The sequence below is a fragment of the Passer montanus genome, unplaced genomic scaffold (assembly GCF_014805655.1).
Source record: "Passer montanus isolate IOZ18808 unplaced genomic scaffold, ASM1480565v1 scaffold11, whole genome shotgun sequence".
NCBI lineage: Eukaryota > Metazoa > Chordata > Aves > Passeriformes > Passeridae > Passer > Passer montanus.
In genome coordinates this window covers 20,746,401-20,771,308 of record NW_024357613.1, presented here as the reverse complement: position 1 = coordinate 20,771,308, position 24,908 = coordinate 20,746,401, and the positions used below count along the sequence as shown (strand labels likewise).

At 35.8% G+C, this 24,908-nt stretch overlaps 1 protein-coding gene across 1 annotated transcript in view; it reads right to left on the bottom strand.

The window, feature by feature from the left end:
* EYS (eyes shut homolog) overlaps nucleotides 1-24,908 on the bottom strand; it is a 708,088-nt gene that overhangs the window by 190,042 nt on the left and 493,138 nt on the right. The window contains exon 35 of the mRNA XM_039729652.1: nucleotides 1,893-2,122. Coding sequence (XP_039585586.1) covers nucleotides 1,893-2,122 — 230 coding nt within the window. The remainder of the gene's footprint in view (nucleotides 1-1,892; nucleotides 2,123-24,908) is intronic.

Here is a 24,908-nt window from a genome sequence, read left to right as displayed (position 1 = left end):
AGACAAAACAATTTTTTGCCAGCTTGAGAACCAAGGACAGATGTTACAGCCTCAGGCCCAAAAAGCATAAACAACAGCAAATTGAAGAGAGCAAACTGAAAGGATGGGACTTCATAACCTGAGGCTGTAATTGGACAATTAAACCCAATACGCTAATGGACCAAAACTTATAAAAGTGTGAAACCTCATGACCGGTCATCCATTTTGTGAACATTTTGGGTCCATCTTGAGTGTAGTCCTGGCCAGGCTCTTGTGCTGGACAAGGTGTTTCCTTTAAGAGCATTTAATAAATATCTACTTTATTCTTTAACTCTGTCTAGTCTCTGTTCTAGGTCAGCCTCTCTAGGCATCCATAGAAGGCCCTTGGGGACTGAGATGAGCTGGAAGGTCAGGAGAAAGCAGCAAACAGACACTGGTGGAAGGAACCAGTGGAGTCTCACAGAGCACTTACGCACACATACTGATATGGCCTATTATCACAGGATGTCTGTCAAACTCCTGCTTAAATTGAACATTGCTTACTTCTGGCATAACCCTTACAAAAAGCCAGAACCTGCCCTCATCCAAAATAGCACAGATGATGCTGATAAAGAGGATGCCAACTGCATTTTTTGGAACACAGAAGCAAATTCTGGCACATGAAATGTATGTAAATAAATAAAAAACTTTATTGAAATGTTGAAAACACTTAATTGAAGCACTAACTAAATATTTCATGCTTTATGGAAACACACTTTTTTAGTTTCATTATTTCATGTTGCAGTTTCCACAGCTGCAGTGTATTGTAAGCAACTGCAAAGAGTATCTTCATAGACTAAATATGTGGTAAATACTCAAGGGATTAAATTTTAACACTGAAAATGTGCAAATATACGCTTTATTATAAACTTGAAAAGGCTACATGGTAAAATAGTCTCTGATATCTAAAGGAAAATGAATTTTTTTTTTTTTTTTGAGCTGACAGTCAGTGACTGCTTTCACATATAGCGAGTGCAATGACCTATTTTTAGACAGTAATACAACGTGATGCTAACTCACATACACTAGCAGTCTGGCAAGGGCATCCTTAACTCCAGTTGCTTTTACTTCTTACCGTGGGAAGTTCATTAGGAGGATGATACAGTTATATAACCATATTCTAGACATTTTTTGGTTCTTTTCCTGTATACCAGTAATGCCCTTTAGTGCTATGAGAATTATCTACTGCAATTCATTAACCACAGTACCTTAAAAGCTAAAACAGTTTTTGTAGCCAGCTATGAAATTTACTCTAAAAAAGAACTTTCTGAAAAGCAATAATGAAAAGCAATTACAATTACAAAACAGAAATATTGATCAGTTTGCCTTATAGCCTTGATTCATTTTACAAAGAAACCAAAACTACTAAAATAATTATTTTGTATTCAAATAATTCTAATTATATTTATTTGATTGATCTGTGCTTTATGTGCAAAAGTAGTAGAAGTATAAATGAGTGACAGAGAAAAAGAAAAGCCTTTTTCAACAAAGGATCTGATACAGTGATGGAAAAAACCCAGTCTGTAGAAATGGAAAACATAATCTTTTGAGGAAGTCAACTTACTTCTGTCACAGAAATAAAAGCATGAAAAATGTACATTGTGCACTACAATTTTGCACAAATAATGCAATGTTTTTTTCATTAACTCAAATTGCAACCCTTAGGAGTGTGTCTGACTGATATCACCTAATTTACACTGCAAATAAGTATTATTCAAATTACCTCAATGAATTTGCTCCTCAGTTAACAAAAAGTAACTGGGATGAAAAGCAAAGAAATATGACAATCGATACCTCTTTTCTCCCTTTTCATTTCCAAAGCAGAATAAGACTTTCATTTCATAACCAATAGAGAAAAAATTAATCACAATTACCTTTTTCACAGAATCGCCCAGTGAAATGTAGTGGGCAGTCACACTGGAATGAGGTGGCCCCAGTAGGCAGAGAGAGAGGGTGACAAGTCCCTCCATTATGGCACAGTCCTTCCTGGCACACAGATGGAAATGCAGGGGAAATCTGAGAGGGCACACCAGGGTCAGGCAAGTGAGGCACATCAGAAGAAACCACAGGGAGAGCTGTTGATAGACGTGTGGGTACAGAGATTCTGAAAGGAGAGACAACACATCAAAACAAAAAAACCCATGAGATCTAATTTTGTTACTTCACTTAAGCTTCAATTTATATTAGTTTGTTGGTTTTTTTTTTTTAATAGAAATTCAGGCTATACTTAAGAAAATATTAATATATAAGTAATTCCCAAATCTAGTCCCCATCCATAAAACTGGCAAAAACACAGTGAAGGTATTTTTTCCTGTGAGGGAGCAAGAAATAGCCTTCATGCCAGAAGCACAGTTTTTATGTGCTTTCAAAATTCATTTTTGGTGGATGTCAACAACAGTTAAAAAATAAACACAGGCTTCACTTATTAAATAACTCATTGCTTGAAGCTATCAAAACTTGTAAAGCAGTTCTATAGGAGACTTCCATACAAGTTGATAAAGCATGCATAGCAGAAGGGAAAAAGATGTAGTACAGAAACACAGTATCTTTTAACTCACAGAAGTATTGGGGAGAAAGGGGAAAGGCAACAAAAAATAGACTTTTTTGGTTTAGTATCACCTGTTTGTCAGCTCTGTTTGAAAGAAGCCCATGTATTGGCTCCTGCTGTGCTCTTTCTTTTCTCTTTGGCACCTGCTCTTGTATTAGCTAAAACTTTTGCTTCACCATGTTCTAGAGTTGTTAATATGTCTTAATAATAAGCATTGGAAAGTGATGATGCACTGTTAGATTGTAACTGCAGAAACAAGATAGGTGGGGATGCATTCAGTGCGACATTACATTCACCACTCCATGCATCTGTCTAGCTTCTTCTTAAGTCTATCTTCCAAATTGTTTTACGTATCCCACTTACACGAAAACTGATATCAAGAATTTATTTTTTAAAATCCATGTTTTAGAAAGTACCAACACACTTCATAATATTCTGAAAAAACTCCGCCCAACAAAACACATCACAGGTAAATAAGTTGTCTGTTAAAGTCATTATTAAAAATCTTCTTCTGTAAATTATTGATACAACAAAAAAAAAGGAAACATAATCAGAGGCAGTTAGGAAAGAAAAGGAGGTGGACAGAGGAAGGAGATAAAAAATTCAGGGCAAAGTAAATATCTAAGGGGACCCAAACAAAGGCACAGTAACTGAGAAAGGAGTGGAGCCTGGGGAAGAACAAAAGGGATGCAGGGCTTATGTGGCTTATGTAAAAAGAAGATGTGCAGGACCATAATAGTAAAGAAAACATTAGAATGGGATACTTAAGCAGGGATGCATCCAAAACACAAAATAGCCAAAATACACACACTGTGGTGCTTAGCAATGAGAATTTCAAGGCAACAATCTACTTTATATGGGAGAAAAGTATCAAAAAATATGGCAGTCATCAAGGTGGCTGAAAATAAATCCTTAAAATTTTTTTGAGGGAGAGGACTTGGTAATAAAAGGCTTGAAAATTTTAGAAATTAAGTGACTTACTGTTTATTTCCATTTAGATGAATTGAATAATAACATTTCCATTTATATAAATACAATGAAAACAACAAAATTGATGGATTTATAACAATACTTTTCTCCTAAGGGAAATAACTCTGTTGAGCTTCATGTAGGCTATTCCATTCAGAGCAGCATTAAAGGTGCATTAACATGTGTTGTCTTCTACCAGCAAGCACAGCAATTCTTCTATTTGCTAGCACAGTGAATTAAAAATGCTTAGTCACCTGCTGGGATTACAATCTCTGATTAAAAGTAAATAAACCAAAAATCTTGATTTTGTCCTCAAGCATAACCTAAATGTTGTAGAAACTCTGAACTAATAGCAGGTTTACATAAAGATTTAGACATTTACAGGATACATTTTTTGGGAGCAATTACTGGTATTTGTTGATTTTTCTATTACTCCTGAAAAAAAAAAGGTCCACAAAAACTACATAAAACCTGGGGAATGAACACAGTATAAACTAAGCTCTTATTACTAGCTATTTGAAAGACCATTTTTCTAATGACAGATAAACCTATCTGTCCACTGCAAAATTTACTCCTCTGAACCTGGTCAGAGCTACTGTCAGGGGTAAAATGCTGAACAAGAGGGAGAGCAGTCTGACTGGCAGGTGCATTCTTGTCTCTGCTGAAAGCACAGATTTCCAGCTGTGGAAGTTTCACATCCCCTTTCTGATGGGAAGCTACTCTTTTTCTCTAAAATAGAATCACAGCAGTGTGCTTTAAATGAAATTTTATGAGCGCAAGTAATGCAGCGTTGCTTCATTTTTTGGTTGACATTCTAATCTGCAGAGGAGAAAGGAAAGCTACTTGGTAGGCTGATTTCTCCCTGGTTCATTTGCTAATTTTTCACAGGATGTCAGCCTTTGCAGTGTTGTTCTGGATGTTTTGCTTCTAGATGGTGCCTGACTGTGCTCGTGCCAGCGCTGCTTCCAGGCACCCCGCAGCTCTCTGCCTTTCCACAAAAGCAGGGAAGAGTTTGCTGGGGCTGGTTAGTGGGGCAAACATCTGCAGCTGCGCTCACAAGCCGTTCAGGCTGCTGCTGTGAATAAGCAATGACCTCGTCTCAATGAATTTTAACTAAAACACTATTTGAATAAAGAGCTAGGAAGCATTTAAAGTAAAATAGTAATTGAGGTGTTGAAAGGTTTGACAAAGTGTAACAAAAATATATCAGGCAAAACTTGATTCAGTGTTGCTCTGCAACAAGGCCACAATTCTATATTTGTTTTTATTCTTTTTAATTTCCCAGCCTGTCACTGCCTCTCAGGTCAATAATGCACACAAAGATCTTCTGACTTGCTGCAAGCATCAACACATTGTTTTTAATCTTACAATGAGCTCAAAAAGCTGAGCTTTAAAGGTCTGCAAGCTTGTGCTTCATAGCTAAGTGCATGTAAACTTGAAATGCTTGTCTGAACATAGACATTAGTGTAATGTGAAGTCTTGTTTATTGTATGTTATATTGTTTGTCACCCATGAGATGTATGATGAACTGAATGGCAGGAGTATAGTACTTAGAGGTCATGTTCAATGTTATGTTATTAAACCAAAAACACACATACCCAGACCAGCTGTTCTTCCTTCTCCCATACACTCTCCTCTATCCAGCAAGAGCCTGAAACTATCAGTATGTGAAGTTAGAGGCACTGCAGCTTAAAAAGTTAACAAAACCTCTGGGATGCCCTGGTCTGCCTGACCTGGCAGTGAGGGGCTCAGCCTCGACAGGGCTGAGCTGTGTGCTGCCAGTTTAGCCCCAGCACCAGGGCCAGGAGAGTTGTTCTGCCTGAAGAAAGGAAGGCTCTGGGGAATCTGGTCAATTTGTAAAAATACCTAAGGGAGAATGAGAGGGGAAAGGACGGAAGCAGATGCTTCTTGCTGGTGGCCAGAACACACGGCAAGGAACGCAAACTGAAATGTAAGAAATTCCACCTAAATTTGAGAGGGCTATTTTTTTTTTTTGAGGGTCATCTATTTATATAATGGACTTCAAACTGAGACCTGTAAAGAGAGCAGACTTTTCCCCCAAGCAATTCATTATCAGGCTGATGGCATATGTGTCTACAGAAGCACTCTGACATTTCCCATGAAGCAGGTTGATGAGACAAGCAATGGCACGGGAGTCCCCATGATATGATAGCATCTCCACTGCCTATATCTTCTGGTACTTATGCACTTAACATTTTATTACTGGAGTAATGGATTTAGCCTTATCTGATATAAGTAGGATAAGGCAGTTTGTATTTTTATCTTGTCAATAAAGTAGTTTGTGCTGGGAAGCAACTGCTTTTCTTTGCCGTTTTCTTCAGTGTACATCTGCCATACTTCTTAGGTTGTGACAGAATATTATTTTAAGGGAACGTTTTAGAATTTGGAGACAAAATAAGGATTTTTCAAGAGCATTAGCATGCATGGTATAATATACTTTCAAAGTTTATGAAACTGAAAACAACTGCACTTCATGGAAATGTTGGTTTAAACAGGAATAAATACCTAGCACCTTGAATGCAATTTGGCAGGAATTAATAAAGCCTTTTACAGGCTGTTTATTTCACTGTTCACAACCATGTCAAACAGAGTACTTTAAATGGCATCTCACTGATTTCAATGAATCCACAGAGCAGTGTATCTGTGCACTTACCCTCCTGCAGACACCATTTACATCACTCAACACAGTAATTGGGAAAACAATTCAAGAGCTTTCCAGATATGGATTGTTTATATTCTGCAGTTTATATGTGAATCTGTTTTCCTCACTCATGATAATTTTTGTTTTAGTTGGAAGTGCTGGGGGTCAGTTTTCTGAATACAGATGATATATGCTCAGGCATATCTCTTAAAAATTTTTTTTCAGTGTATGTTCCAGACTGTGAGCTCAGCTTCCTCCTCCTACAAGCCACAACATTTGATAGAACTCAGTGATACTGTAGTTGCAGCTTTCCATTAAAAATTCACAACTGGAATAACATAATTATTTGCAAGTGCTTTTGCACACACAGAATCTCATTTAATGGTGCAAACTCTTAGCAATGCAAAAAATGTATTCAATATACAATGCAGACAAGGATGTGAGAATGAAATTAACAGATATAATGAAGTTGATGAAAGGTCTGTTTACAAATATGAAGAAAAATTTAAACTCCAGGTTACATAGTGGGGCTAGATATGAGAAGAAATGTCAGTTACAGACATGAAAGTGGAAAGAAGAAAAGGAAATACATGTACTGAGACATATTCCTGTTGTTTCCTCTAAAGTATATAGATTCCATGAACTTTGCAATGGATAAATAAGTAATTGCACCAACAATATGTTGAAAGTTTAATAGAAAAAACATTTCTAAACTAGACACTGAAGTGAGTGTTCCTTAGTTGATACTTGAAGAACACCCTTAGTCCCTTAGTTGAGGACAATTGTTAAAACTGAAGGTTTTGCTAAAACTGAAGAACTGAATTTCTGCACCAAATCCAGTCATGTTTTTCTTGGCTTGCTTGAAGAAATAAGGGAGCATTCAGTCTTTCAGTAGTTCACACTGATCTTTACTTAAGTGTAAATGATTATATGTACCAATGATCCAGATGTAAAAAAAAACAAAAAAAAAAAAACAAACCAGGAAAGAAGTCAAACTACTGAGCACTGAGTGGACCAGTGTGCAAATCTTACACTTTCTGAAGTTTAAATAAATCTCAAATCTGTGTGAACTTCAGCTTTCTCTTTTACATTTAGTCAATAATCACAGTTGGAAAACCACTTACCATTTTCATCTTAGCTGCTATTTAGAAAAAGAGCACTTGAAAGGCCTAAGCACTGCATCTTTTTGTTGATTTCTGCAACTACTTTTGTTTCTTGGAACTGATGGTTTTGAAAGGAAATAAATACTTTCATTCTCTCTTTTAAGATTATTTCAGCAGATGAAAATTTTTTTTTGTTTGTTTGTTTTTTTTGTTTTTGTTTTTAATATGACACTGTACTTAAACTTTCCTTCTGAAAAGGCTCTGTAAAATTAGAATATAAGCATTCTGTTCCAGTCTTAAATGGCTGAGTAAATTCTACTGTATAAATTGAGTTCCTGTCACAGAGATGCTATGACAACTCCCTCAAAAATCACAATTCCAGAATGGAGTCACTACTGTTCACCAAAGATTCTATGTAAGTTCAAGCAGTTCATCACCTCATTGATGCCATCTATAATTTAGACTACAAAATGCATGAACTACCTATGCAATATTATTGCACAATATATCTGTGAGGGATAGAGGAGGAGCACTTCTCGATCCTGAATATACAATTGATTTCCTAAGCAATAATTCATTCAGGCAAGACTTCTGCATAGTAATTTTTAGGGCTATAGTAGCCAAACTTTGGTCTTTGTCCACAATGAATATTCTCCAGATGGTAGTACCCTGCATTGACAAGGAAAAAACCTTTAAATGCTTCAAGAGATATACTTAAAAAAACCAAATAACACAGTGGAAAAATACAAATCTGTACTCAGGTAAATATTCTAGCCCAAGGGATGGGTAACCATATGTGAACACTCTTCCTTTATCTATTCAACCCAGTCAATGCTTATTCCATGCAGGACAGAACAAACTTTATTTTGGGGAGTTCTTACAGCACTTCTGGGAGGTGTTTTTAATTCCACCAAGCTAAGGACAGAACTGAAGTCAAGAATTTCATAAACCAGAAGAGTGCTATTATCACTGATCTGAGGAATACAAACAGAAAGAAAGGATGTACCAATACTGGACCTGTATTTTACAGTCTCATCTCAACAACTTCTGGGAATATTGAGGAGATATTCTCTATGAGACACACCTGTAAAATAGAGGCATTCTCAGATCCTCAAAAGTGTGAGGAGGACTCTTAAGACAATCAAGATGCTTTCAGAAATGTACTGCAGGCTAGAAAATCAATGTACCCTGATTACATTAAAGATAAAGTGCAGTTTTGAAAGTACATGCTTTGTTTTTAGAGGTCTCACATAAGAATAGTTCAGGCTTTTAAATGATTTTTACAGATGAAAAGCCTTATTTTTTTTAGGATTAGTTTCCCCATGTGCTGAAAATAGTTCTTACCAGCTTAATAAAAGTAGGGAAGATTTACATTTATGGTTTTGATTGGGATAGAGTTACAGTACCTACTGTGTGTCTATGTTTTGTATTCCTACTGAGAACAGTGTTGGTAATATAGAGATGTTTTAGCTGCTGCCACACAGTGTTTGCACACAGTCAAGGCCTTTTCTGCTCCTCACCCCACGGCACCAATGAGCATGCTGGGAGTGTACAAGGAGTTGAAATGGCACACAACCTGATCCCCACTGCCCAAAGTGACACCCCATCGCAATCAGCTGATTGTGCTGTGTCACAATCAGCAGATAAAGCTGGGTGAAGGAGAAGGAACGTTTGGACTGATGGCATTTTTCTTCCCAAGTCAATGCTGCAAGTGGTGGAGCAGTGCTTTCCTGGAGATGGCTGAGCCTCCACCTGCCTGTGGGAAGTGGTGAATTCCTGGTTTTGCTTTGCTCGTCCGCCGTTTAGCTTTACCTACTGAACTGTCTTTATCGCCACAAGCTTTCTTACTTATACATTTTGGTTTTCTCCCCCATCCCACCAGGGAGGGCTGAGCAAGTGGCTGAGTGGGGGTTAGTTGCCAGCTGGGGTTAAACCATGACATTTTATAAATATTACTTAAGATTCCTGGATAGAAAGCATTTTTCTATTCAGGGACTCTGTTACTGGAGAGAAATAGCAATTTAAAAAAGCATTCTGTATCACACACTATAGAAATGAACATAAAAGGTGTCCTGAAAGCAAGATGAGAATAATATGTAGAAATTATTAGTACAGAAGGAGTTAAAAATGCAGAGTACTGTTATGTATCATCTAGTCTTTCTTCCAGACTTAATTTCTAATTATATCTTAATGCTGGAGAATGGCTGACATGCATAAACACAAACATCATTTATTCATCAGTAATTTGGCATTTAATTAAAATATTACTTCATTCTCATTGAGCGCATAAGAAAGAGTGTTGTAAATATGACAGGTCAAAAAATCTCTGCAATATTAAATGAGAGAATGAAAAAATACCCTACTTGAAGCATTCTAAATAGAATTTTACAAGGTATTTTACAAAATAAGGAACTAATAAAATAGACTTCATGTAATTTTTTTCTGGGAGGAAGAAATGATTTTACAATCAATAAAGTGCATGACAGATGAGAGAGTTAACAACAGACCACCGTTAAACTGGGTATAGGGGTTTACTGAGGAACTGATGAGAATAGAGCTGTTACCCTAGTTTATCTCGTGTGCTCTTTTGTGCTCCCAGTTCCTCCATGCCCTGTTATGTTCACTGGGTTTCCCCTTTCACTTCTAGTAGGGATGTTGCTGGTGGTCTGGGAAGCTTGAGTGGAAAGTCATGTTGATTCACATTGAGCTGCTGTCTGTAGTAATTGGTCTTGACTGCTGCCAGCCATGGTCCCTGTGCATCCCCTGGTATTCAACCCCAGGCACCTCTCTTATCTTCAGTAGCCTTCCCCACTTCCAGGATCTTTCTTTCAGCCAGGAGGTTTACCTTCTTTCCTGGCCAGCCTTAAGTCATCTGGGACCTCAACTTTTAGCGAAAACTGATGATAAATGATGAGAGTGGGTGGTGAGCTCTTCTGTCACCTGTCTCAGTGCCCTTGGGTGAATCCCATCTGGCCCATCAGACTTCAGAGTGCCTAAGTGGCTCAGCAGGTCACTAATTGCTTCCTTCTGGGTTACAGGGGGTCTATTCTGCCTCTACCAGCTCAGGCAGCTGCTTGCCCTGAGGATAACTGGTCTTTCTGTTAAAGACTGAGGTAAAGAAGGAGTTAAGTACCTCAGACTTTTCCTCTTTCTAGGTGACAATGTTCCCCTCCAAGAAAATGGAGATTTTCCTTGGACCTCCTTTTGCTGCTAATGTATTTATGAAAATGCTTTTTATTACCTTTCACAGCAGTGGCCAGATTGAATTCTAGCGACACTTTTGCCTCTCTAATTTTCTCTCAACATGACCTAATGATATCCTTGTACTCTTCGTGAGTTGCCTGCCCCTTCTTCCAAAGGTCTTTAACAGTCTTTTTGTCTTAGTGTCCTGTGAAAGCCAGGCCACCCTTCTTCCCCACTGGCTCATCTCTTGGCACACAAGGTTAACCTCCTCTTTGTTTTCAAAGACGACCTCTTTGTCATTAAAGACTGTCTTCTAAGGGACTTTCTGAAACAGAGTACTGAAGAGGCACCCAAAGTCTACCCTCTGTAAGTTCAAGGTAGAGGTTTAGTTGATCTCCTACCTTACTTCCCTGGGAATTGAAAACTCTACCATTTCATGGCTGCCCCAGACAGCCTCTGATCACCAACAGTCTCTCTGTGCAGAAATACAGTGTGAGATCAGCCTCCTAAATTATGCTTTTATCTCATGTCACTTAATTAACTGCAGGCTTCAGGGTCTGCTATTATTGTTTGGTCCAGATATTGTTAAAGTGTACAACCACTCGTATTGATTGAAGTAGAAGGTTTCTGTTTAAGAATTAAAAAGTTCAATTTTGGAAATTCATATGTGTGTCCTTTTATCTGCTGGCTGCTATTGTTTACAATTTAATATTTTCTTTTCCCCTAGAACAATATAATATTTTAGCATGTCCCAGTGTAAGATACAATGCTGGTAGATGACTTTCCCTTCTTGAAACGACTGTAAGGGTACACTAAACAATGTTATGTTCTTACTAGCAGGATTTTCCTAAAGGAAGACTGCTACATGCTGGTAAAAGTAATATTTATCTTTCATACAATTGGAAAACTATTTGAATTTTGCCCCACATGTGTTTTTGCAACACTCTGACTTTACCTGAGAGTGAACAAATACTGTAACTATGATGTTGAGAGCACCAAGAAGAACCATAAATAAAAAAGTAATTAAGAAGTTTGATACTTATGACTTCATGTTCAATCTCTTTTTGGTTCCTAATTCTCCAAGGCATCAAAATACCACCCAATATAGTCTTTTCCCTCCTAAATATTTGAAGAAATTTCATCAACAAATAAAACTCTAGGACAGAATTCACTTTGTCAAACATTATCTGCCTAAGAGATTTGAAACTTGGCTGAGATGGCCACCATAGTTCTCCCGGTAAACAATCTATATGCAGAGAGGTATCTCCAGCTCATCACATTTTAAGAAAAGTAACCAACTTTCTCCATTGACTAGAGATGGTACTAAATAAAACAACTGTGATGAGTGAGGAAAGATTCCTACTTCTGCTCACTATGCCAAACTTAAAATCATTTGAGTTTTGATTGTATAGCTGAAAAACATCTCAAACCACTTTTACGTATTGAAAACACATCCTGAGGACATTTCCTATAAATCATATGCCTTTGCATCAGAGAATGGAGCATACCTTACTTTTTTACAACCTAAAGTAATCTCCCTAACATTTTAAGCAGCTTAAGTTTGCAACGAGAGACTGCCGTTACTTTACATGTGTAACAGAATGTGACTCTAACCTAGGAAAATCTTAAAATATGGAGAGATAGTAACAGGAAACATTATCAAGACTGTGAAGTTTTATTTTTAGTGTGAAAAACTGGAAGAAAAAATAACAGTCCACAAACAAGAAGTAAGGAAACTCCAGATGTCTCGTCAGCAGATTTGTGTCTTTCCTTCTAACATGTTAGCAATATTAAAAATTGCACAGGAAATAAGTTCAAGTGCAGCAGAAGAACATGCCACTGCTCTGCATTAAACTATTCACTTTTGATTAAGATTATGAATAATTAAGGAATAGCTAAGGAGTTGACTTTCATTGATGTATATCATTTGACAGAAAAATGTTATAAATGGATTATTCACACCCTCCCATCTTCTTATCAACCCAAAGGTTGTGAGAGGGCAAGATCACAGTGAAGTAGAAAACATAATGAACTAAAACTCTGTTATATTGAAATTATCAGGTGGCCATGCTGTTCCAGAGTAACATTGGAAATTTTAGATATTTTTCATCCATTGATGCTAACAGCTTTTTATCTTAAACACTACCTGAACCCAACTACTATGTCATTGATGAGTTGGGTTCCCAGCTATGACTTGTCAATAGGCAACACCACTTGTAAAACTAATTGTTCCTTCCGACTACAGAGTCTCAAAACAAGAGTGAAAAAGAAACCTGAGGCAAATCTAGGAGATTATTCTCAATGGCAGACAATATCTCTCATTTTTACATTCAAACTGAGCTATATTTTAAGTCACTCTTTCTTAAGTAACTTTAAATCATGAAGGGCAGCTATGTTTAAAGCATTGATATTAGTGATTCAACAGGGTCATTGTATCAAAGCAGGTCAGATTTAATAATATCAACCAAATGCTCATCATTGTATTAACAAAACAACCTTATGAATGCAGTCAGGCAATTAAAAGATATAAGATGTATGTTTTGCTTACTTTCTTAATTAAAAAATTAAAAAAACAAACTTGCTTTCCTTGTGAAAAATTTAAAAAACTCAATCAGTAATCAAGACTTAAAATATCTAAGCTATAGATTTAAATTATCAAAATAAAATGCACCAAGGTAAGTAGATTGTGCTTTGCCATTTGCAAAGGGCTTAGGAGGGCTTAGGAGGTACAAACATACCTTTTAATGTAAAAAATAGTAATTTTATTCAATTAATACAACTTGATAAAAATCTGTCAAAGGTTGCAGGGCCATATTCCTAAATTTGAGAATTTACCTTAGTCTGTTGATATTAGAAAGTTATTCTGAGGGGAAAAAGTTATTTATTGTAAATAAAACTAATCTCACTTGCAACCAGAACTACCTCACCACTTAAGAGATTTGAATGCTGCCAAATTTTTTTCATAGACTTTAATTCAGTCATGAATACTTTATATCTTCTGGTTTATGAAATGTATTTTTTAATTGATAAATGCTGGAAGCCAGTTACTGATGTCACACTTGTGTTTATAGTGCTCAGAAGAGATTTAATCATTTCCTATCATTTCCATACCATACTTACTCAATTTTATAACATCAGTGAACTATGTTAGACAGTTAGTTCTAAGAAATTAATGCATTTTCAATTGACTAATGTAATTTGGCCTCCAGCCTTCATCTTTGCAGATGTGAAAATCTCACATTATATCTCACTATTTAAATAAGGATTTTTTTGGCAGTAAAGGAATGCCAAATCCTCTTTTTTTTTTCTTGTAAAGTAGGACTTTTTATGGGTTCTAGAATTCAGCATCATCTCCTCTCTACCTCTTAATTTTAGCATGGGTATAGAGAGGGAAAATGGAGAAATCTGGCTTCAGAAAACTGGTCAGAAGTGCATATATCTCAAAAAGTTGATGCACTGCATAGAGATAGGTGTTTTCTTAAAATTAATTTTATTTATGTTCATGTTTTCTTTTTGGCACTGTTGGCAGTTTTAACAGCTCATGGTTTTATGAGCAGAAAACCTTCCTTCTCCCCATACATAGATAAATTACCTTAGATTTCTGCTATGGCCAACCACTGCTTTATTGTAACTTCAGAGTTTCAAAAGAAATCTGTATACCCATAACTAATACTGTGTCTAGAAATTTGCCAATGACTTTAGAAATATGTGGGTATGAGCTGAATGAGAGTAAACAAATCCTAAACTTATCTTTATATTATATATGTAATTTTGAGCAAATTTTCAAAAATATACATGAAAATGTACAAATACCTACAGTTTAGCACAGATGAAGCAGCATTTCACTATTCTCTGAACATTCTACACATTACAGAACTTGGTCTTCTAAGAGTCAGATTTTTTTTCTTTTTTATAACTATTCATTTTAAAGTTTACACATATATTCTCAATTTCTTATGCTTCTGATTCCTGCTTTTCATATGCCAGTGCATTTGAAAGTAAAAAAAGGGACTTTTTTATTCTCACAAATATATCAAGGTCTGTCTTGAGTTTTAGGCTATATTTCTGAAGAATTTTTTCTTTAGCCAAGAGCTGCAATTTCACTTTTAAAGAAAGAAGGAGAAAAAAGGAAAGGATACAACAGGATTTAAAGCTGTTCCTTTTCTGAATAGTTATTTCAACAACGATCAATAGCGTTGGGGTTTTTTAACTGTTATACTAGTTTTTTAAGGCTGCAGGGGGCACTGATGCACTGTTTCTCTACAGTACTGCAGAGCAAGAGTCAGACAGGACATGATTAAACAGTCCTGCAGGTTACAGATTCAGAAAAAAAATATATAAACTATTTATAATCAATTTAGGTCTTGAGAAATTAGGCAATTGTAAAATATTTATATGAGTTTTGGGGGGGAAATTCATGTTTCTTTTGCTGGTTAATATATTTGTTTTCCTGCTGCAATCCAGTGGTTGTGGAGATAAGAATGTTTTCTTAACTTTACAGCCAAGGTCCTTTGAAGGATGATATATCTTTCTAGTCTTGCATTACTTATTATTACAACCTTAAACAAACAATCCCTGTCCTGCACAGAAAATAAAATTTTGCTTAGCAGCTCTCCAGAGAAGCCCATTTGTTCACTGTAAGCAATAACTTCCTCATATATTAATCAGCCAATATATATACTAGCTGATTCACCAAGTCACTTAGGTAAGAATTTATTGCAATAAGAAATAATTATATTTGTAAAGAAATAATTACATATTAGTTCAGTTTATTTAATATTTTCTGTTATAGAACCTAGGAGTGAGGGCATCTAAGATGCAGAGATTTCTTGATAATAAGAATGTTAGACAACTTATGACTCAGCAACACACATCAGATATGCAGCCATGTCTCATCATGTGTTTGTCATTTATTCTTTACCGCTTATTTATTCTTTAATTTCTTTCTGCACATAATCACTTTTTTTGTTTCTTTTAATGCAGGTTACATTAGAGGTCAATCTCTTCTGTTCGTCTCAGGTCTTAGCATTTCCTGCATTTACAACTGTACTAAGGTATGGCTGCTTAGAGAACCCTTTCTAGAAAGACATGAAGTATAATCTTAAAGCAACAGGAAGAAGCCACCACTTCAATTGGTACTTTGCACCAATTATCATCACTTATACCATAGCTATTTTGGGGGGTTATTACCAATTCAGGCCTTCAGTTACAAATTTCATCCATTGCTTCTAACATGCTGGTCTCTGCAGAGCTAAAGAAACCTACTCTGCATCCAATGCTTCTATCCATTAAAGAAGGGTGCTACCTTTGTATACACCATAATCCCCACAGTCATACTTCAGCAAAAAAACTGAGACACTGAATTACTAAAGTATCTTTCTGCATCCCTTTTTATAAAAAAATATAACCAATTTCTTTGTGGGTTTTTGAATTATATCTTTCATCTTTTATGGTTTCTAGGTTCTGCTGCATTGCACATCAGGACACAATGAAATACGGTACGACCAATATCACAATCAATAGTGTACACAGAAAGGAAATTGTTCTCCTCCTTTCTTGCTCACACACACAGAAATCACATTGGTCATTTGGCTCCAGAAGCTTACTTTGAGTTGCATGTCTAATTAACTAAAAGGAACTCTTCAGGACATTGCTCTCCCATTGCGGTTTAGCCTGTTTAAAGTAATTCAGATATGAAGCTTTGTACAAAATTAATTAAAAAAAAGTTACTAATATTGCCTTTTTTTCAGGCTTTTCAACTAAATCTGCAATGTTTGAGCAATTTTAGATGAGCTTTATTTTAATTTAAATACCTTTTATTAAGTCAATTGCATATAATAGATCAAATTTTGATTTTTACAATACATAACTTTGTAAAGAATTTATTTTTGATTTCGAGAATATAAGAGACATTTAAAAAAAAAATCCCATTTTAAAAATTTTGATTCCCAATGATTTTTTGACTTGAAACAAACCATTGTTATAAAAAGTTCTCTGCCAAAGAGAAGTTCAAACAGTCTTTTTAATTATGGAAAATATACAAAATAAAGGAATATTATTTGTGATGGATTTTATTTTCTAGAAAAACACACAAGGTTTTATGATGATGATTGTTTCACTTTCAGCTTTGTTAAATAAAACTTTTCTAAACACACAAATACTTTATAAGTCACAGAGTCCATGGTCTATTCAGCAACACAGTGAAGGACATAGAATGGATACCAGCAGAATGCTGCCAGACAGAACAAAACTGAACTTCCAAACTTTTCTCTTGTCATTCTGGCTGTTAGCAGTTGAATGTAACTCTGAAGATTTCTTATTACTTCTGTACAAAATTTAAAAGTCAAAGAGAAAGTATTATACCAATTCAAGTTTGCAGTAGGCAAATTATTTCTTTCAGTGTGACTTTCATTCTCACTGATTCTCTCTAATACGCCTCTCTTCACAATGCAGCCTGGTATAATACCAGGAGCAACTGCAGCTCCATTATAAGGCACTTTCTGCACATAACTCGGAAGTCATGGAAACCTGCTCCAAAGTTTAATTATTTCTGAATATATAACAAAACACTTCTCCATTTCCAGGTTTCTGTAATTGGAATGACAGCAAATGCTAGCACTAAAGTTAAGTGTGACTGTAATTCAATAGAGAAAGCATGCAAGACAATTTCCTTTTCCATTTGATTGTTTTTAGACAATTCATCATCTTATATACTTAGCCTTAACCACTGCTCATAATATATGCAAGACTAGATATATAGGGCAATATTCTTAAAGCAAAATTTTGTCAAACTATACATGCACCCATTTTTAAAACCATGTTTTAAATGGGCAGAACAAACGGAGATTATTTTTTCTATTCTAAGAATGTAGAAGAAAAGGATTTTATTATTCACATACCTGTTTCGCTAGAAGCCCAAGTAATTATTCCAGGAAGCTATTGAACCCTATCACTTAATGTCTTGTGTCACTAAGATAACCTTTCTTAAGAATTTAGGTAAAGTTTTCAGAGCATTTCAATGGCTATGACGCATGATATTATTAATACTGTGAAAAACATATGTAGTAAAATTTTAAAAACTTTGAAAAATAGCTGTAAATTTAGCTTCTATTGTGTGAATGTGCACAAGTTTTACAGTAAAGTTGATATGTTCTCAACCTTCTTAATTCTTGGAAATGCCTTCTATTTTAACATTAATAATATTATTTTGTTTTAGGGGGAAGCTGTGCTGAAATCTAAAATGAAAAAGTTACATTAATTAATGAAAAATGTAGAAAATATATTTATAGATCATAAATCTTTAAAATATATTTTCTTCTGCTTTCCTATGCCTTTGTATTTCAAAAGCTAGTAACGTTCAACCACTGTGATTTTTTTGGACAGAATTTCCAGGGAAATATAGATATTCAAAACAATTTGGCAAAAGGAAATTAACACTGTTGATAACCTAGAACAACCCAAATTTGTAGCAATTTTCAGTGTTTCTGGAACTATGATCCTTGATATAAAAACATTCTCCTTTACTGTAGCTAAAAATATACAGCTGAAATCCTACACCTCTCCAACCATTAAATAACCACATAATCCACAGGTAAGAAAGTCTGATAGAATGCCTTAAGGCTTTTAAACTATCTCAGCAGCCTTCTAATTCTGATCAGTCCTGACAGTGATGAAGCTCCAGGTATGGAGGATTCATTCACTGTGCTGTCCTTTGGACTGTGATGCCTCCCAGAATTTCCCCATGCTGGTCCACTGAGCTCTTTCACATCCTTAACTCTCTTACCTCTTTCATAAGAACTTGTCATGACCCAGTGAAGAGACATCTGACAGGCAATCTCTCTCACTTCCATGATTTGGGAATGTGCTTTGGACGGATACAGCAACTTTATACACCAAGCACAGTTTGTGGTGCTTTGAATCTACTGCGCGGTGTAAATAAGCCATAGCAGGTGGAGACTCTTGAGGTAACAGAAGTCTTTAACTCATGTTTTTCCTTCATAAAATACTTTGAATCTGAATCATAAAGGATTTGGGTTGGAGAGGATCTTAAGGACCAGTTAGCTCCACCTCTCCAGCGTCATTGGCCAGGCCCTCTCACTAGACCCGGCAGCACAAAGTCTGATTAAACCTGGCCTTGAAAAGTTCCAGAGATGGGGCATCCACGGCTCCTCTGGACAACCTGTTCTAGTGCCTCGCCACCCTCATAGAAAATACTTTTTTCCTAACACCTGCTCTAAATCTTCAGTTTAAAGCCAGTCCCTCTTTTCACTACATGCCCTAATAAAAAGTCCCTCCTCAGCCTTCTTGGAAACACCCTTCAGGCACTGGAGTGTCCAATAAGGTCTTCCCTGAGCCCTCCCTTCTCCAGGCTAAACAGACCCAACTCTCTCAATCTGCCTTCCTAGAAGAGGTGTTCCAGCCCTCTGATTAATGTCGTGGCCTCCTCTGGATTTGTTCAAATGGATCCATGTCATTCTTGTGTTAGGCACCCCAGGGCTGGATGCATATTGTGAACAAATTTGGTTCTAAAATATGAGTGTTCCGCTAAAAGTGACCCACTGTGGTCCCTCCCAGCCTCACCTATCCTGTGTTTCTGTGAATGTGTGATTTTATGACTCATGAAGGGACCAGTTTATATGCAATGGTTTAGCATTTGAGGTGAAAAAACTTTATAAATTCCAGTAGTCAATTTAGTAGTCTAGAGTAAGAATCACCAGCAGCTGGAGACATTAAATATTATATAAATGAACAAAAATAGATCCAAAGTCGTGACTGGAGTGCAAAACCACCCCATCAATGGAGCCTCTTGTTTTAGTACATTAAATCAATACCTTATAAAATAATGAAGTACACATAAGCTGAAGTAGAAATTTCATTAATAAAAATAACTGTGAGTCCTATTCACAAAAATATTTCCTTTTTCACAGTTGTGTCAGAGTGTTTTCCAAAATATTTGACTGTGATATGATTTATTTTTAGTAACACACTGTCTCAGGCATTGTATGCATACCTCGACATATATACTTACAAATGCCTCCTTGATAAATGTGAAAAGAAAAAACATGGTATCTTTTAATACTTGTCTTATTTGTATCCATGCAAGTACCTGGCAATTTCAGCAGAAATCACAATCTCGTTACAATTCTTCATTACAGACACTAATGGACAATAACTGCCACTGAATTCTGTTGACAGAATTAAGAAACCATTTTCTCTGGATATAATGCATATGCCTTGAGTTAGAGAGGCATAATTAAGGTCAAGATAAACATCACCAAGTACAATTAGTAATCTCTAAATAAAGAGTTTTCCTAAAGAAGATTAATAATAGTTTTGTGGTATGCTGATGACAGACAATCTTTTCCAGGAACAAGTAGAGAAATGTAATGTTTGCAAACACACATTATCTCACCTGAATATATTTGACACATGGATTTATCTAATATCCATCAGAAACTATTTTCACAGAATACTTCAAAAGATTGCGATAAAGGGCTTGTATAACATTTTACAGTGATTTTTGAGTATTTATAACAGTAGGGAAGATTACATATGTCACTTGTTTATTTCTTCCTTTTTTTCTTTTCTTTTTTTTTTTAACACTGAGGTCTATCACTGAAAAGTCATTATCTATACAGGAATGCGAGAAGAAGAAAAGGTAAAAGAGGAATAGAATTCATATATGCACAGAGAGCAGAAAGGAAATTGTACAGGATGGCAAAACTCACAAAGGAAAAGAAAATATTGAAAACAAATGCAAAAGATAAAGGAAATCAAGAAGGGCAAACCCAGTAAAAGGATGAAAGCATATGAAAGCAAGCCAGGGCCTGGAAAAGGAGTGAGAGGCAAACACACAGAAAAGTTATCAGTGAGCAAAAGCAATAGATGAGAGAGGGGAAAAAGTAACAAAATAAATGCATAAAGAAGATCAAATTCTTGTTATCACACTCTATGTTAGAATTGTAGAGAAATGTTATTAACATAATATCGAGCATCATGCATGTGGTGAATACAAATGAATGATATTTTTGAAGCTTTAACTTCAGTTCTGTAATTCAGAAAACATTTAGTCCAATCTCCATTTTAACCAGAGAAAGCTCACAAAACCTGTTGAATAAATAAAACTAAGTAGTGCCAGTATCCTTCGTTTAATAATTTTCTACTATAATGTTGATGGGCACTGCGCATTCTTGTCATTTTTTTTTGTGATTCAGAATTAAGCGCATAACTTTAAACTCTTGAGGAGAAGATAAAATGCAGATAATGTAAGAAGTAAGATGTTGGGATGTAAGATTTTAACTGGTAGTCTCTCACATACAACAGAAGCTACATGCTTTTTATAGGATCTTGCATTTATTAATAAACTAAGATGTAAGTGAACAGAAGAGCTTAAGCTTGAACTCTGTGATCTCCCTTTTGATTTTGAGCCAGCTTGTACTTTTGATGTTAAATTTTTCAGTTTGGGTGGATTCATATGAAGAAACTCTTCAAGCTGACCTGAGTCATCTATGGATACTTAGGATGAGCTCTAAAATACAGCATGCACCAGCATAACCACTTGGAAAGTGGAATGGTAACAGTAGGACTTGGAAAGTGGAATGGTAACAGTAGGACATTGACAATTGACTGAAAAATAACTTTCAGCAGATGAACTTTCCCTTTTTTAAAGTATGCAGTTCATTCTGAAGACAGAAGTCAAACACCTTCAGATGCCTGGTGTCAGATGCTCTGAGTTGTGATGTTTTATAATATACTGAAAACCAGGAAGTTCTACAGTGGAAAAAATGCTGAGATATTGCACAGGAGACTGATTTCATAAAGGTGTTGTGGTCTGTGGGGATTCCTGTAAAATATCACAGAAAACTACAGAATGGAAAAGGGAGTATTCACACATCAGGAAATGGATTTAGAGTGTGTTGGAAAGTGCATGACTGAGGCAAAAGTGGAACTGAGGGCTTACTGAAAACATGCAGAGCTCTCCAAAGTGTATTGCATAGCTCCTGAGAAAATTGCCATATATTAGGAGACCCATCAGTCCTCTTGATGGAATGGACCTTGGGTAATGCACTTTCAAGAGCCTCTTTCCAAAATGCAAATAACAATCAGAGTTTTTGCTGAAATAAAGCTCAGTTTAAGCCTAGAAACACATATTAAGATAAATTAATAAGAAAACAAAATATTTTAAAAAAATCTACCACAGTTCTGTCCAATGGGCCGTAATGAAGAATTTAACTTATTAGCTTTTCTCCGAGAATCCATTTCACTGTTGTACATTTGCATCCATCAGTAAGACTTCTCTTAGGAAAACAGTTAACAGTATTTTTCTGTTTCATAGATATGATTCTTTCTTTTTTTAATGAAAAAACAGGGCTTGGATAGGTACAGCTATATATGCATATGTATATGTGTATATTTTCTGTGTGTGTGTTTGGAACCTTTGAATTTAGTACATGCAGTAAACTGTTACAGTAAACACTTACAGCAATATATAGCAGTCATAGTTCCCAGGCACTAAAACAGAAATGAACTGCAGTAAACACCAGCTTTTAATACTGGGACTCAAAGCTTCATTTATATCTGTCATCTGAACTCTGTCTGGAAGTGATAGTCATTTATCCTGCAAATCTATTCCAGCAACATTTTCTGAAACACTTGAAGAAGCTTTATATTGCATTAACACATTCCAAGTATCTTCCTTCAGAAGAAGAAAAAAATTAGAGATTTCATTTATTAAAAAATGTTATCAGGGATCCTTTATTTTCAATTGTCCTTCTACTACTACTATTGTTTGTTATATAAACTCTTTCAAAAGTACCTATATATTGATAACTCTAAGGTATAATTTAAAGACAATCATAACATAAACTTTGACAAGATTTACATAACTATATAGTCTAGCATAATTCTAGAAAACTACCTGTTGGAGGATTACCTTTACTAATTGATACAATTTCAATATAACCTCTCTTGAAAACCAAAGCTGCATAGCTCAGAGTACTTTATGTCTGCCATATTGCTCTCAGAGAGTCAAACTCCTCCTGCCTATGCCATTATTCTGCCATTTCCTGTTTCACCTTGGTTACGTTGAATGGCAGGGAGTTCTGGTGAGCTCTGAGCACACTTCATCGCTCCTACCTGCTCTCTGTCCTTGTGGTATTGTGTAATAGTGTACTTATTAACACAATGCTTAAACAATGATGCATGTGAATAGCAGAAGGATCTGGGCCAGATTAACTGAGTTAAAGCCACATATCTGAAATCTCAGTGCTTCTGAGCATGCACAGAAATCTTGCATCTTTCAGAATGATAAGGATTATTGCAAGTATCTGGTCTTTAATCATATCAAATTGCCTGGTGCTGCCTGTATCAATAATCCTCTTTAATTTAAGCAGAATTTAACTCCTGTTGCCAAAATGACATGAAAGGTAATTTCCATGATGCCCCCATTTCCAATTTTGCTCTACCAAGTTAAAAAAATTCTCTCTCCCTTGTGGTGTATTACATTTGCAATAAAAACATGAATTTTAAAAGAACAAATAACATTCTTGCCATAAATATAGCATTTTAGACTGTAGATAGTCAGATATGTATGCCAATGAAACTAATATTATGGTGTAATTTTTTGCATTTCTTAATTCTGAATATTTTTTAAACAGTAATGTAAATCTCTGAGGTAAGGGACATGCAGTATATAATATCCTGTGAAAGGTACTGTCTTGTTCTGATGTAGTGATTTCAATAGCTTAGAGAAGGTAAATGAACTATGTCTAAAATAAGTTTTTGCAAGCTCTTGATATTCCTTGCACATATCAGATCATCATTTTAGTATTTTAAAATACAAATAGATCCAGTTAGAAAGATGGCAGAACACAGCTGAGTAAATTTCAATCCTATGAAAAAATCATAAGCTTAAAATTTACTCACAAACCCATGCATTTTAAGAAGTGTCAGCATGACCACAATAAGGAAGTAATCCATGCAGCTGGGGCACCAACAAGGACAAAACCCAGCAGGATAATTTAATGGCACTAGAGCATGCTAAATATGTAAAAGCAGGACATTCAATAGTATTATAAATCTACAAATAGGTGATGATAAGTAGAAAGCCAATTAAAGAAAAACCACCACCGTAAGAACAGAAACAATGCCACTGAGTGACAAGTTCAGGGTTGTTCTTGCAGAAGAAATTGGATTGCTTTGTCTGCCACACTGTAGAGCTCTCTGCTACTATTAGGCAGCTCCAAATGTAGCAATACTACATCTGCAGAACCATGCAAATTCCGAAAATAAAATATAAATTACACCATGCTTTTTAGTAGTCACTGCTACTCATATTTGCAAAGTATATTATCTATTATTTCCCTATTTAAACAACTTTCTTCAATCACTTTCTCCTTGCTTCTCAAAACAAATCCATCTTCCCCAAAAGCCTGTCTTGCAAAAGGGGAATGACAGCTGAGCTTCATAGGTGCTTTTAGGGAAGAAAACTATATTTAGAGGCTGATGATGTCAAGATGAGTGTGGGTTATACCTAAAGTGAAAATCAAAACATGACGTTAGCTGCCAGGTGTGAGCAGCCATGAAATTTGTGTGTCACAGGGCAGGAATGAGTAAGGAGAATGTCTGCCAGGCCACCAAGCAGTCCATTCCTATGGCGTTTCCTCCCCATCAAGGGAAATTCAGAATAATTTCAAATATCTGTTAAAATTAATCTGAATGTCACTAGACTAAGTACAACAATTTCCATTGTTGCAATTCAGCTTTTCCCAGACAGGAATAACTGTGACTTGGACCAGGGTGGTGTCAGGTCTGTGTGGACTGCATGGGGCTGGACACTGTTAGACATATCTGCAGCATTCTGAAGAAGCAGGGAGGTAGAGGGAACATGTTGCTTAGCACAGAGCATTGAGAAGGCCCATTGTTCTTTCAACAACCTTTTATGTAAAAGATTATATCTACAGTTCATCTGTACAAAGTCATGTCATTTTACTCACCTAATCAGTAACATATGCACAATAAGTATTTGCAAGAAAATGTCCTAGACTGTAATCTCTGAGTTCTCATTCAAATAAAGCAATCTTTAATGTCTGTATTATGCAGTATGAGCCATATTTGTTTGCTGATTAACTTTGAAGGGTAGAATCAGAATCAATACAAAACTCAATAAATCTTGGTGCATAGTTCTATAGATTATAATATAACAGATAACACAGCATTCTATAATAACGAAAATTTAAAAGGAACAAAGCTATTATTTTACAAGCCACCTCTTTCAGGTCTGTATCCCTCTGTCTGTGTTATATACACAGACTGGACAAAGCTGTTCTCATTGCTTTTTTTTGCTTGTTGAAGGCTATTGATACTTAATAGAATGGTTATATAAAATCTTCAATACGACAAACTGTCAAAAAGCTGAAGGGTGTAA